Source organism: Ailuropoda melanoleuca, chromosome 11, assembly GCF_002007445.2.
Source record: "Ailuropoda melanoleuca isolate Jingjing chromosome 11, ASM200744v2, whole genome shotgun sequence".
Classification (NCBI taxonomy): domain Eukaryota; kingdom Metazoa; phylum Chordata; class Mammalia; order Carnivora; family Ursidae; genus Ailuropoda; species Ailuropoda melanoleuca.
In genome coordinates, this window is record NC_048228.1 from 35,589,499 (window position 1) to 35,603,422 (window position 13,924).

The window sequence follows — 13,924 nt, forward strand, 5'->3', positions numbered from 1 at the left end:
ATTCCCCCCAAAATAAGTGTCATAATTATTATATTAAATTATTATTTTGAATATACATTTTCCAACAGGAACGTTTTATATATTGAACTGCTCCATGAGAACCACCTACATATTATGGTGTCTCTCTTTCCTCCCGCTAATACTTTCACTAAATAAGTATCTCCTAAGCAACCGCCCAAACTATTATTCTGTCTTTGTGAGAAATCGTCAGAAGAATGAATATACTCAGGTTCTTGCATCCTAGCCAAACCATGAATTAATAGATTGGCAGGATCAGAATCATGTTCAACAACTTCCCTTGGCTTCATACCTGCCAAATCTCTACATAGACAGATAGGGAGATCTTGGCAACACATTGAGTTTAGATTTGACTTATTCATTTTTTAGTTGAAATATCTTACTCTGCCAATATATTCAATGCATTTAATTCTCAAGCACTTCTGTTGATAAGAGCTTAAATTCTCATTAAAGCGATTCTTTTACAAAGAGGAAACATACCAAGAGAAAGATCCAGGCTATTCTCCTTTTGCTACATTTCTTTCTTCCACTTCCTGGTTTCTTGTTCATCTAGTTCACTCCTAATGACAAATTTTTAAATTTTTCTCTGGCTTTTCTAAATACANAAGATAAATTTAGCAGCATCTCCTCTAATATCTTCCCATGTATCATGTAATTGAAAAACAGTGAAGTCTTGTGCTTATTTTTTTCAGTTGTTGGTGTATTTTAAAGAAAAAGAAAACCGCAGCTCTTTGTGCTTTGTGACAGGCACCAAAATAATTTGAGTATCTCTAATCCTAATGGCGTAACAAAGGCGATTGAAAATATTTCATCCACTAACTTTATACTTGCATACAATTCCCTGACAGGTAAGTAAGGGCTCCTTGTTTTATGCATGTATTTGACATTCTGACCTTGTTTCTTTTAATATTTTGTTTCTCTATTATACTGCCTTGTGCTTTGAATTGACAACAATATTGGCGATGAAAAACATCCTTTTAAAAGATATCTCAACAAAAAATGACTCATTGTATCCCCTTTACGTGAAAATTAAGGAGCGTGAAACGTTAGCCAAAAGTTACCTTCTTGATGGTCTCCAGCATGGAACGCCCTCCCTGCCAGGGCTTGGAGTTCTTTCTGATACAAGACAAACTGGCCATGCTGTGCCACTTTCGGTCCTCCAGTTTCTTATGAAAAGCATTAGCAAGCAAAAGCACAGTGTCATATATGTAAAGGTTTGAAATCTGAAAAGACATTAGACAGTAATCATTAGAATCATTGATGCCGACCATTGAGAATAAGGTGAAAATCCTCAGCTTGGCTGCTTCTGTTCATGTCATAGATGGCTGGTTTACCGGATTATTCATTAAGCAAAAGGTTTCTTTTTTTCATTTCCTGGGCAATTTTGCCATTGACAATGAAGTCTTGTCTGATTGTATGCCTCAATTGCTTTTTCAGGTTATTTAGGTGTGAAAGAGAAGATAAAAAAGAAAAGTTTCGACAGAGGCAAGGCTGTTAGTGTCAGACCTTTGAAAATCACTGGCCCTCATTTCTTTCTGAAGAGGTAAGGATCTAAGGGTTTCAGATTGGAAGGGCAAACTGAATAATACATTTTCTGAATATGTCAAGTTTTTGCATTCTGATTATTCAGATGGAGAAATATCAACTTGATCTTACATATAAAATGAGTGTCATAGGTGCAAGAAAAAGGAAATGGCCATCTGTGTATATGCGCGTGTCTATGGGGTTTCGGTGGCGAGAAAATGAGAGAACACAGCGCCATTCATAAACATTACAATTATCAAGCATCTATACAAAATTATCTAGGTACACAAAGGCATTGCAATTCATTAACATGACAAATACCATGAAATATTAACTGTGTGTGAATATGTGTTATATATATTAAGGCTTTCTTTTTCCAAAGTAATCATGTCATTATCTTTCTTCTACATAAATTGAAAAAATGCATCGTGAAAATTTTTGCTGTGATCTATTGCACTCTTACACTTAACTCTTGCCAGAAGTACTATCCATACTGTCAAGTATAGAAGGTGTTTATTTTTCAAAGAAATGAGAAATTATTTAGAAACTATAAACACCAAGAGATATCCAAAGTCAATAAAAGATTTTAAACTGTATTATTACTTCCCTGAAGGAAAAATAAAACACAAAGTAAAAAAAAAAAAAAGAGAGAGAAATCAATGTTGCTATGAAAGTTAAATCCATCTTTAAGTATTTAAATTTTCTCAGATTTTTAAACGTATCTTGTTATCACAGTTTTTTCCCCAAAAACAAAGGGGCCAATATGTTGGTTGCCCTTTGTTTATAATTAGTTATTAAGGAATCTTATGAAATTGTCCGCCCACATCACAGAATGGCACTAAATTTCAACTATTGGGATGACAGTTTAATATTATGAAAAATTGTTAATAAGCACTTCCTAACAGTGCCTTGTGAGTCTTCTTTCATTGCTAGGTGAATATTAATCATTTGTGTTTGTTAAGCATCATTTTATATGCATAGTACTTAGGGAAGGCAGGCCTTTCTTTAAAGAGACATAAACATTAAGGAGGGCACATGATGTAATTAATGAACACTGGGTTGTATGTAAGACTGATGAATCACTGACCTCTACCTCTGAAACCAGTAATACATTATATGTTAATTAACTGAATTTAAATAAAATAAATAAATAAAATGATGTGACTTGAAAAAAAATAAAGAGACACTGCATAGTCTCATACACTATATGAAACACCAGTTTGTTCTTTATAAGGAAATATTAGGGCAGGCTAGTCTCACTTTCACCTCCCTGTACCTCCCCTGCCAGATAATTACCAGAAAGACTAGGGGGTGTGGCTGTAATCTGCAATGAATGAAGACTTGAAGATAAAAGTAGTTGATGGATCAAAATTCAGTTTGAGTTAGACTTCGAAGACCCAAAAGGAAAACCTCTGGACATTTTCTCTATAATCTGCAATAATCTGGCCTCTTTTAACCTTTCGTTGCTTTCCTGCCTCAAACTTGCTTGCTCTTATCTCTCTAGCTGTCTGTGGCTTCTCCCTCTGACTGACTGCTGTAAGTGTATATATGAAACGGTTGGGATAACACTCTTTGATGTCTCTTTACTTTTCTCTGACTAGCTAACTTCTAATATTCAATTCACAGGTCACAAGTTAGGCGAATCGTACCCTGACAACTTCTCAGGACTCTACTTGTTTCCAGGCTAGTTGGGCAGTCTTCTTTATCTCCCACAATGCTCATGTTACATGCCTCTATTTGCAACATATCATAATGGTAAGATTTTTTTTTATCTGGTTTTCATACTAGAATATGAGTTCCTTCCAGACAGAGGCGTATAGTGACCAAATGTTTCCCCTTTGTACTTTTGTTTCCCTTCTTCTTTATTTCGTCCTGGCTTAGCCTAGGGCCTAGCACACATTTGGTTTTTGATAAATAGTTGTCAAATAAAAGAAGACAAAGGAAAGAAAGTCAAGCTTAACATCAGGTATGTCTGACAGAAGTCAAAATGGGAGAAACCTGAAAACTTGTGTTCCATCCAGATCTTGAGCCTGCCATGGCACAGTGTCTTTTGTGAACTTTGAGGCATGTACCTTGAGCATTTGTGCTGCTTCTAAAGGGGAATGCCTTGTACTTGATATATGACAGGTGTTTTTGACAGATGACTGCCTCTCATTCCCACCTTCCAAACTATGGAATCGAAAGGGGGTGATGACATTCTCTGAGATTTCTATTACCCCTTCTATTGCTTCTTTCTCGGTGAAGTGCCTATTTCCTTTTGAAGTTCATGCTCTTTCCTATGTTACAGTCCTATTCTGCCATCACCTACCAGTCTCTTGGTCACTCTGTATTCATGAGGTCTTTGACTCCTCACTCACAGTGATTCTAAACTATCTCCCTGCATTAAAAAAAGAAAAGAAAAGTCACTGCAATTTCTACAGAGATGTTTTGACTTCTATTCTGGTCACAACCAGCACAAGTGACAGTTTACTGGATGCAAACACATGCCTCCTCTAGCATCTTAAACTCCACTTTCCCGCCATCTGACCAATCATTTCTCTCTATCTTACTGTCGCTACACTTGTTTTCTGACTTAACTGAGCCACCAGCACTTATCTCCTTTATAAAACAACCTTCTAATATTTGACAGCATCATCACTTGCGCTGAAACATCCTCTTCCCTTCAATTTTTCATCATTTGGTGTAATTTCTAGGCTGGCTCATCATCTCAACATTTTTCTTTAGTCCTCTTATTTTTTGATGTTTCTGTTCAGAGTTTAGAACTCATAACCAACACATTATTGCAGACGTGATCCGACTAGGACAGAGTAGTATAAGGGGTTATCTCTCTTGATCTTAGCAAAATGCTCTGCTAAGGAGACCAAGATTACATTAAAATGGTTTAGAGTGAATAGGACTTGTGCTACGTTCAAACAAAATTTGCCTTCATCTGAATAACGTTAAACAGCTGTCAAACCGGGTTTTATCCACCCAGACTTCCTGTAATGATTTTGACCCTATCCTTTATCTCTTTGAAATTTCAACTTTTAGGTTTATTTTCAGTCAGTGAATATTAATAATTTGGATCTTGATTGTATAACACAGCATAAGGCTTCTTCTAGCTTTGTGTCATTTACAAATCTGATAGGCATTATTATTCACTTTTATTTGTGTAATGGTAAATATTTAAAAATGTAACATCCAAGATGACCATAGAGAGCTCCTTGCACTTCAAGAGTAGAATATTTATCATTGCGGTTCAAAATTCTTTTAGTTCCATACTTTCGAAATTGAAGGTAAAAGAAGTTAAGAATATTAGAAGTAATCACATTTATAAAATATACCTGAGCCATGTTCTAGGCATATCAAATTTGCTCAAAGATTTGGAGAATAAACAAAGTGGAAAATCATTTGAAATATTACTTTTAATTTTAAAGAAACTCATAAGTTGTAATTTTTAAGATAATGAGACTTTCATATATTTTGAACTTTTTTTCTTTTTCCTCTTCTTCTTCTTTTTTAATCTGAAAACAGAGTATTTACTACTATCTTCTATTCTTAGAAGTCCTTTATTGAAATATTTGTGTGACATCAACCTATCTAGACTTTTTAATGCCTTCTTATAAGGATTCCATAAGAAAATTGGTCAAACACTACCTAAAAATCAATATGCAATAAATAGGTTTATAACATTCTCTCAACCTAAAAAGAATAGTAAACAGGATTTAGTTTGGTAGTGCTTGCTCTTAACGGAGTCCTATTGTCATATTTGAAGTATCCCAAACCATATATTTAATAATATACTCTACAGTTTATCCAACTATCAACTTTTAGTGTATTAAACTCTGTCAGAATCTTTTTCCTTCCCTTTGAAACTTGGAACAATATACCAATGTCATGTACTTGGGTCTTCTTCCCAAGTATTTTTCTAGTATTTTTAATTATAATATTGTGATCATATCTACTGCTTTATTTACTATTCTAAAACACCTATTATTCAGACCTCATTTTAAAGCAATAAAGCATACTCTTAACATCTCCAAACCCTGCTCCTTATAAACCAGTGGTTTACTTTTTGAAAATAACTTTAACTCCATTTTTTCCAATTTGAACACAATTTTTCTTAGATGGAGACAACAGAAGCAAAAAAAAAAAAAAAAAAAAAAAAAAAAAAAAAAAAGAACTTTCCTATTTTCTCTCCATTAGCAGCCAAGCTAACATTAGTTTCACCAAGCAGTGAATGGCTCACTTTTTCTTGCTTCATATATTGTAAAAACTTTGTTTCTAGAGCTAAAAATTTTCTTTAACATTTATTTGGCAACTTCAGCTCACCCTTGATTTTAGTCTTTCTGACACGAATTTAAAGATTTGGAAAATTTGTTTTTTGTTATTTCTAAATCTTCTCTTTCTCTGTACATTAAATTAAGTAACAGCCCAGAGACTGTTACTGAGGCCCACTTGTACCCTCTTCTCCCTTGTTGTACTGATTATTGTGATTTTATAGTTCGGGTTTCTGTTTAATAGTTGGTTCCCTATTCTTAGAACTCACTTGAGTCATATTTTCATACCTTTACTTTTTCTGAGTTATTTTTAATAGTACTTTCTGATAAGATAAAAATCTGTCTGTGATCCTATTTACCTGAAATTTTTTTATGGTCTCCACATTGAGAGGGTTACTTCTCTGAAGGAATTCCCTACTCCCAAATTTTTAAAACATATTATTCTTGTTGCTTCCTCTAACTTCAGTGAGATAAAATTTTCACCAAGGGAATCCTCTATATCAAATGCTCTGCTTTTAGTGAAACATCTTAAACTCAACAGCCCTGCATTTAAATTCTTAATTATATAAATCTCCACATATAAGAAATTCTGTCAGTTTTTCTTTTATATATTAAATATTTTGTCAAAATCTATTGTATATAATAGGGAAGTTTCTATGTAATAAATCTTCAAAGAAAAAGTAATTTTCTTATTTTCTTCCATCTGTGGGTTTGACAGGAGGAAGACAAAGGTGTGGGATAAGAGGTGTGGTGCTTACTGTACACCCTTAACTCGTTATATAGGTCTGGGGATATGAGGGAAGAGGAGAGAAGAGAAGAGAAGAGAAGAGAAGAGAAGAGAAGAGAAGAGAAGAGAAGAGAAGAGAAAAGAAAGAAAAGAAAAGAAAAAAAGAAAAGAAAAGAAAAGAAAAGAAAAGAAAAGAAAAGAAAAGAAAAAAGAATTTGTTCCCTGACTTCAAGATACTCATTAACTGAATCAGAAGGATTATGCTTTCGGTGAATGTGCCTTAAAGTACTTTTAGTTACTTTCTGCTTTCCCAATTTGTACATTTCCTGTTACTTCCTTCGGTAAGAATGGCCTTTAATATTTCAAAATTTTCTTCATCAAAATTCTTCCATTTTCTCCATTTAGAATTCTATCATTTTCATATCAATCATGCTCATGACCAATTAATATGAAAAGATGGGTCATTATAAGCATATCTGTAAGACTGGCATTAAAATTTAAACAGGCCTTGTTTAGGCTTCAGAATGCCTTACTTTAACCATTGCCTTCTCCTTAATTCCATTCAAACACACAAATATTCATGAAGAAGCAAAGCAGCATGGTAGGTGTGATGAGGAAACAAAGATAGACATGTACTCCATTGGATTCTATGATACCAGGTCCTGGAGGAGCCCTAGTCTCCAAGAACCTAAAGCCTAGTAGGGAACACTAAGTTCTGTGGGCAATGGTCCTGGTGAATATATGCTGCTCCTTACAATGATAATAAGTATGAAGAAGCAGTTGGATAAATAGTAATTCATCTTAAAAAATCCAAAGCTGACTAAAGATAGGGAAAATGTGGAGATGTCTTTCAAAAGAAGTCGTTTTACAACATCACCTTAATATCCAGTATTATTGGGGATGAAGTAGTTCTCATAGGGCTATATTTCCAAACTGCTCAAACTCAGAATCTCTAAGCACTAAAACATTTTTGATATTAAACGTTTTGAAGGAAGAGCTTTTTAAAATATGTATTTTTCTGACTTCTGAAATTGACCATTACTTTAGTCTTTGTTGCTATCTCAGAGTTATTGTTTCAATACTAATAAATCATAATATACTACGATTATACCCTCAGGAGCTGTTTTATGACACAGAGCTGTTTTTATAGGAAAAGTCCTACATTGATAGGATATTTGAATTAGTATCTCCGATTAATTTATTTTTTTCCTGTCTCTTGCCTTGCTAGAAAGTGCTCCTTATGGCTTCCGTCTGTTGTCGATGTGCCTGCCTTGGTAACACCCCATTCAAGCTGACACATTGAGATTTCCAGTGCAAAGGAAATAAAACTAAATAAAACAAAATCTGATAGCATTTTCCTTAAGAAAAAGAAAATAGGCTCCAGATGAGTACTTAAAGGACATCCTTATGAGTAAACTGCAGGGACTTAATGTTCTCTATTTTGCTGCTCAGAGATTTTATGTATTTTCAAATTCTTTGTTGTATTCTGAATAGCAAAGGTTTCAGTTACATTCCATCTGATTTGGATAGGACTATAAAGCACTACAGTATCTTTACATTTCCAAATAGTTTTTTGATGAATATCTTCAAACTGGAGAATAATCTTTAAAAGAAGAATAAATGCCTATGTCCTTGTTATGCCAGAAAAGTCAAGCAAATTTAATAATTTGGAATTTGGCATTAAGGAATGTCAGTCGCAAATTCTACCATGGTAAATGCTATAGATCTACTTGCTGAGAAGGAAATAACCTTTACTTATTATATTTTTATCAAACGAGTATATATTTTGCTATAATGAGGTCAAAAAGATCAAAGACACAAATTCTTAGCACTCCTGCATCAGACTTACTAAATTTCTAAAGGAAGAGAATAGTTCAGAAAATGCAAACATGTATCATTCTGAATCTAATACAACTCAAAGAGCTCTCTCTATAATTGGCCAGTGAAGCACCTCGAGAGAAATACTGTAGCATTTAGAATATACCTCCATATTCTGAGCAAATGGATCCTTTGGATCACACAATGTTGAAGATATTCGATGGTTGCCACGGAAACATCGCTGACTTATGTTCTGGGGGACTGGAAATGTCTGCCGGATGATTGTTAACCTTCCAATTGACCTTCTTACAAGTTCCTGAACATCCATATCATTTATTTCCTATAAGATAAGATAAGAAATGGAAGAATTAGAAATGCTTTAATACAGTAACAGAAACACAAAACTATTAATAGGTTGTTATTTGTAAATGCTAAGGAATTTGTTACTGTAATGCGTTTGCTTAGTGCTTAGGACACATCCAACTGAAAACAACACATGTTCATTAAAATGATCAACTCATTTGTAAGTGTTGTTCCTGCTTTAAATTATATACATTACTGCCTAAATAATTCTAAATGGAGCAATTGCCTTAAACACACCTTATTTACAGAAATTTTCTGATGTATTATGTTAACCATTTTAGAAAAATATTTGTCTAAACATTGAAAAAGGTCATAAATAAGTGGATTTCAAGGTACTTTGGGTACCCAGAAAATAGTTACAGTATAAGAGGGATATATATTGTTCTTAGCAATGAGAAATGGGGTTTTTAAATAAAGCAAGTAAAGAAGCAAGAGGACATTTAAAAAAAATGTTTCCCAATTATTTCTTAGAACTGGTATTAACTCATATATTTCTCTTGGTAAAGAACAGATTAAACAAAGTGTTCATAAAGATGAAACATTTTTTATTATACAATGTGAACCAGGATAGATGGATGAAAAAACCCAATGTTCTTTATCCAAATTGATGTTGTCTTGCATATGAGTATTTGCCAAACTCAAAGAACATATTTTCTACTTCCTTCCCCCCACTCCAACTCCAGACTTAAATTTTAAGACTTGGCTCAATCACGGATGTAGAAGTAATAAAAATGAAATAACATTTTTATAATATAATATCTGTTCTAAGGGAATTAGAATGGAAATGATCAGAATAAATTTTAGTTTTAAGGTAGTCTTTACTAAAGCAGTTTGTGCTTCATGATGTCCATTTGGAATGCTTTAAACCAACGAAGCCTTTGCAATTAACATATTATTGGTTTCAATAGATTCTTATGGCAGCAGAAGTAAAATATTTGACACAAGATAAATTTTGGACTGCAGTGAGCATTTCTTGGTTTTCATTTGAAGAATTATTACAGAACAATGAAGACGAAAAAGACTATTTACAGGTGTAAATTGTCTTCTTTTCCTTTCTAGATTAATTACATATTATTCTTATTTAAAGCATATATTAGTTTTAAAATTCATTTTTTATTTTTGATCTTTACAAAATAGAGATTTTCTGAAAATAAAATAACACCTGCAATCAGCTGTATCCAGTATAATATCCTGGATTTCTCATCAATTAATCCTTAATGTACCATAAAAAATGATTTTTCTCACTTAAAATGCTGTCTTTTTCCTTTATGTTACATCCTTTCAGTAGCCACCAGAAACACTATGTGGCAAAAAGCAGGTCACTTTTTAATTCTCTATCATCTACTCATAAGGCAGAATTAAACAGTGTCTCATCAACTCCATTTTAAGCCTGAAATTTAACCAGAGATCTGTTAAAAGTAATTAATATTGCTTTTCAGTGACTTTACTTTTTTTTTTAATTCCATGTTGTGCAGACAGGAATTTTCATTTAAAAGGCAGTGAGAGATTCTACCACTTTTTCATAATGTTAACTAGGTTTTGTTATATATGTGGTCTTTTTTTCTTTAGTAATACTAAGATAAAGCAACATTTTGTCAAATAACACTATTTCTACCTGCCACACCCATGATAAACTACAAATCAGCATGTTAGTATAGAAACTTCCATTAACTCTAATATTAACTCTAATATTTTTGACACAACATTAAGCACTCCACCTATTGTCTCATTTTCTACTAAAAACTGCATTCTTCTTTTTTTTTTAACATTTTATTTATTTATTTGACAGAGATAGAGACAGCTAGCGAGAGAGGGAACACAAGCGGGGGAGGTGGGAGAGGAAGAAGCAGGCTCATAGCAGAGGAACCTGATGTGAGGCGATCCCATAACGCTGGGATCATGCCCTGAGCCGAAGGCAGACGTTTAACCGCTGTGCCACCCAGGCGCCCATAAAAACTGCATTCTGTTTCAGATACTATGATTCTTACTTTATAAATAAAGAATCAGAGAAATTCCAAGGTCTTCATTCAAAATATTCTTTTTTTTTTCATTTGCCCATCTCACAAAATTATTAAGTATCTGATCCGAAAGGAAACTGATTCATTTAGATTTAGGATGTGCAAAAGAATTATTTACAAGTAGCAATACTCACACAGGAAAAAGAATAAAGTGACCTATCTCCTCAAAAGTAACTATGCAAATTACAAAATAATTCAGAAAATAGAAAAAAGTGTTAGCCTTTTTTTTTTTTTTGGCTAAGTTTTTACTTGTTGGCTATAATGGTGGCATTACTTTCGCCTCCAGGAATGTTCCAGTAATTACTTATTTTTTACATATTTACAAGTAGTTTTTATTACGGTGTGATTATTAATTTAAGAGAGTTTACATCTGTATACTATTTAATAGGTTGGTACTGATATATTGCAAAATAAATTGAGAATATTATAATTTTAATTTCAACCAGAATTATATAAGTTTAAAACTAAAAGCCATCTAATTTATTTAACCAACAAGGCAGCCTTTTGACTAATTTCAAATACTCCTTATTCACGATATGAATTTATCAATGTCATCAGAAGAAACACTTACTGAAGTAATTGTACAAGAAATCTACATTTCCTTATGGGAATTGTTTAGATTAATATTCATGAATGATAGAAATTAAAATTATAAATATATATTATTCTAGTATTTAACACCCTGATGCTTCTATAAGGAATAATAAAGTAACCTATCATCAGCCAAAGTATTTAAGTGGACTATTTTCAAGCCCACAAAAAGGGATAGTTAACTTTTATAGGTTTCGAAAGCTGAAGTTCTCAGGTGTCTAAGCAACTAAACTATATCTGAGGAAATGTCAATTTAAATTGAATATATTTTGCCTATTATTATTTGGGGATGGAAAAAGGAAGTAATTTTCTGGGAGGAAAGAATTTGACATTCTGAATGAAGTTAACAGACAGTTTGTCTCAAAAAATTCACTTGCAGTTTTAGTTTTGACACCTGATCTCAAAAATAGTTTGATAGTGATATGAAAACTTGATCAGGCAGCTATTTTATATTTACAGAACTTTACTTCTGCATTTCAAAAGGCGCATTTCAAGATTGGCAGATGCAATGTTATGTAAACAATGCAAGTCAAATGAATACTTCATCTATTAAGATACATTTTTAAATGAAAAAAAAATCCATCAGTAAACTTCTATAATAAAATATGAAACTACTGTATAATCTATTAGAATCTATATTGTTCTAAGACTCTAAACTTTAAAAAAATGTATAAACCATCAGATTTTAAAAAATAACCACATAAAGAACCAGTTCAAACACTCACTGTCCCAAACCTCCAGTATCATCAAATTACGCTAATCTCTATAAATATATACACAAATTTTCTGAGTTTTAAAGAATTTAATGAGTCTAAATAACAAAACTGTTTGTCCTTTCTGCATTCTTTATATGAATGAGTATATTTGTGAAATAAGAATTAATAATGCAATAAAAATGAAAAAAATATTTTATTGTACCTAACTTTTCTCTATACTTCTTTAGAAGTAAGGCATACAGTCTTTATTTTTTCAAAAAAATAATTTATATCGATAATCAAGTCAAAATATTCAAGAAAATATTCCTTTTCACTTTGTTGTAATAGTTTAGTACAAGGTGAACCCTGAACTGTGTAAGAGAGAAGGAAGAAGAAAACTAAAATACCTGGTGGGGATACAGCTCCATCCAGAAACAGCTGCTTCCCAGAACAAATCTTTTAGGAGAACTGAATCACTCCCAAATCTTTGTAGTGTATCAGCTTAGGTTTAAATTAATGAATTCAGGGGAAGCAAAGACTCTCAAAATCCATTAGGTCAGATGCCAAGCTACACTATATAAACGATTTTGGAGAAGAGATCCTTTCTTCTTTTCCTTTTATTTATTTATTTTTAAAATCTCTTAGCATCTAACAAAGTTTCTGGCTCATAGCAGGTATTCACTAAATGTGGAAAAATTTAAAAATGAATGAATAAAAATAAGAAAAGTAAAAATAAAAAAATAAAAAATAATGCTACAATAAACATATGGGTGCATAAAAAATGAATGAATAAATAAATGAATGGCAGGACTTTACCAAACTATCTTCTAAAGATAGATACCTGAAATTTTAAGCATCGAAATGGGGATGCTTTCATAACTTCAACACTATCAAATAAACCAGATTTTAGTAATGCCATTAAGCAGTGTACTATGTAGCGAGTTTGAAAAGATTATGCTTTTTGTTGTTGTTTTTGCTAATGTTTATATTCTTCATGCTTTAGCAAAGATGATCCTTGGATGCTTCCACAAAGTTTAACATTAATGTGAAATAATTACACAAACATAATGTTGAAATATGGAACAAAATCAACTGTAGGCTATATACCAGCAGGAAATGCAGCAGCATGGCAACTTTCTGCTTGAGAGATTAGTAGTGAGCAGTTCAATTAATCACTAAACTAGGAAAAATGAACAGCATCCTTTACACATCTAGTCTTTTTTAATCTAAACAGCAACTTCTCCTTAACTGCGATACTCAATTGCAGCGATTAACTAAAATTATTTAAACGAGAAGGGCACCAAAGGTCAGGTTCAGTATTATCAGGGAATGGAGGGTGCTTATAGCATGATGCTTCTTACATCTCTAAATAGTGCATATCTTTCTATTCCAATTTCTAACTTTTATAAAACTTAAATAAAGTGCTAGGCCATCTGCTTCACAACCCTGAGGGGATGACAATACTTATACGGAAAGGCTGTTCTGAGCTGGATTCACTGATTGCAGGGGGAAGATAAATACCATTACCAACTACTAACATATGATTGATTACACCACATGAGTTGGCACAGCCTCTCATTATTACAGCACACTTAATGCAAATGAAAAAATATATTGTTTTCAAGTTTGTACATCAATTTGTATCATGATGCACAATGTCAACTTTGATTTATAGTACCTCTCTAAAAAACTATTGGTGCGACAGATTAAATAAATGTTTGCAACCCATTTNATAAAACTTAAATAAAGTGCTAGGCCATCTGCTTCACGACCCTGAGGGGATGACAATACTTATATGGAAAGGCTGTTCTGAGCTGGATTCACTGATTGCAGGGGGAAGATAAATACCATTACCAACTACTAACATATGATTGATTACACCACATGAGTTGGCACAGCCTCTCATTATTA

At 32.8% G+C, this 13,924-nt stretch overlaps 1 protein-coding gene across 1 annotated transcript in view; it reads right to left on the minus strand.

The window, feature by feature from the left end:
• The window catches only part of GRID2 (glutamate ionotropic receptor delta type subunit 2), a 1,429,995-nt gene that overhangs the window by 523,031 nt on the left and 893,040 nt on the right, over positions 1-13,924 (minus strand). Inside the window, exons 6-7 of the mRNA XM_034672012.1 lie at positions 8,513-8,686; positions 1,080-1,241 (exon numbers count right to left, since the gene is read on the minus strand). Coding sequence (XP_034527903.1) covers positions 1,080-1,241; positions 8,513-8,686 — 336 coding nt within the window. The remainder of the gene's footprint in view (positions 1-1,079; positions 1,242-8,512; positions 8,687-13,924) is intronic.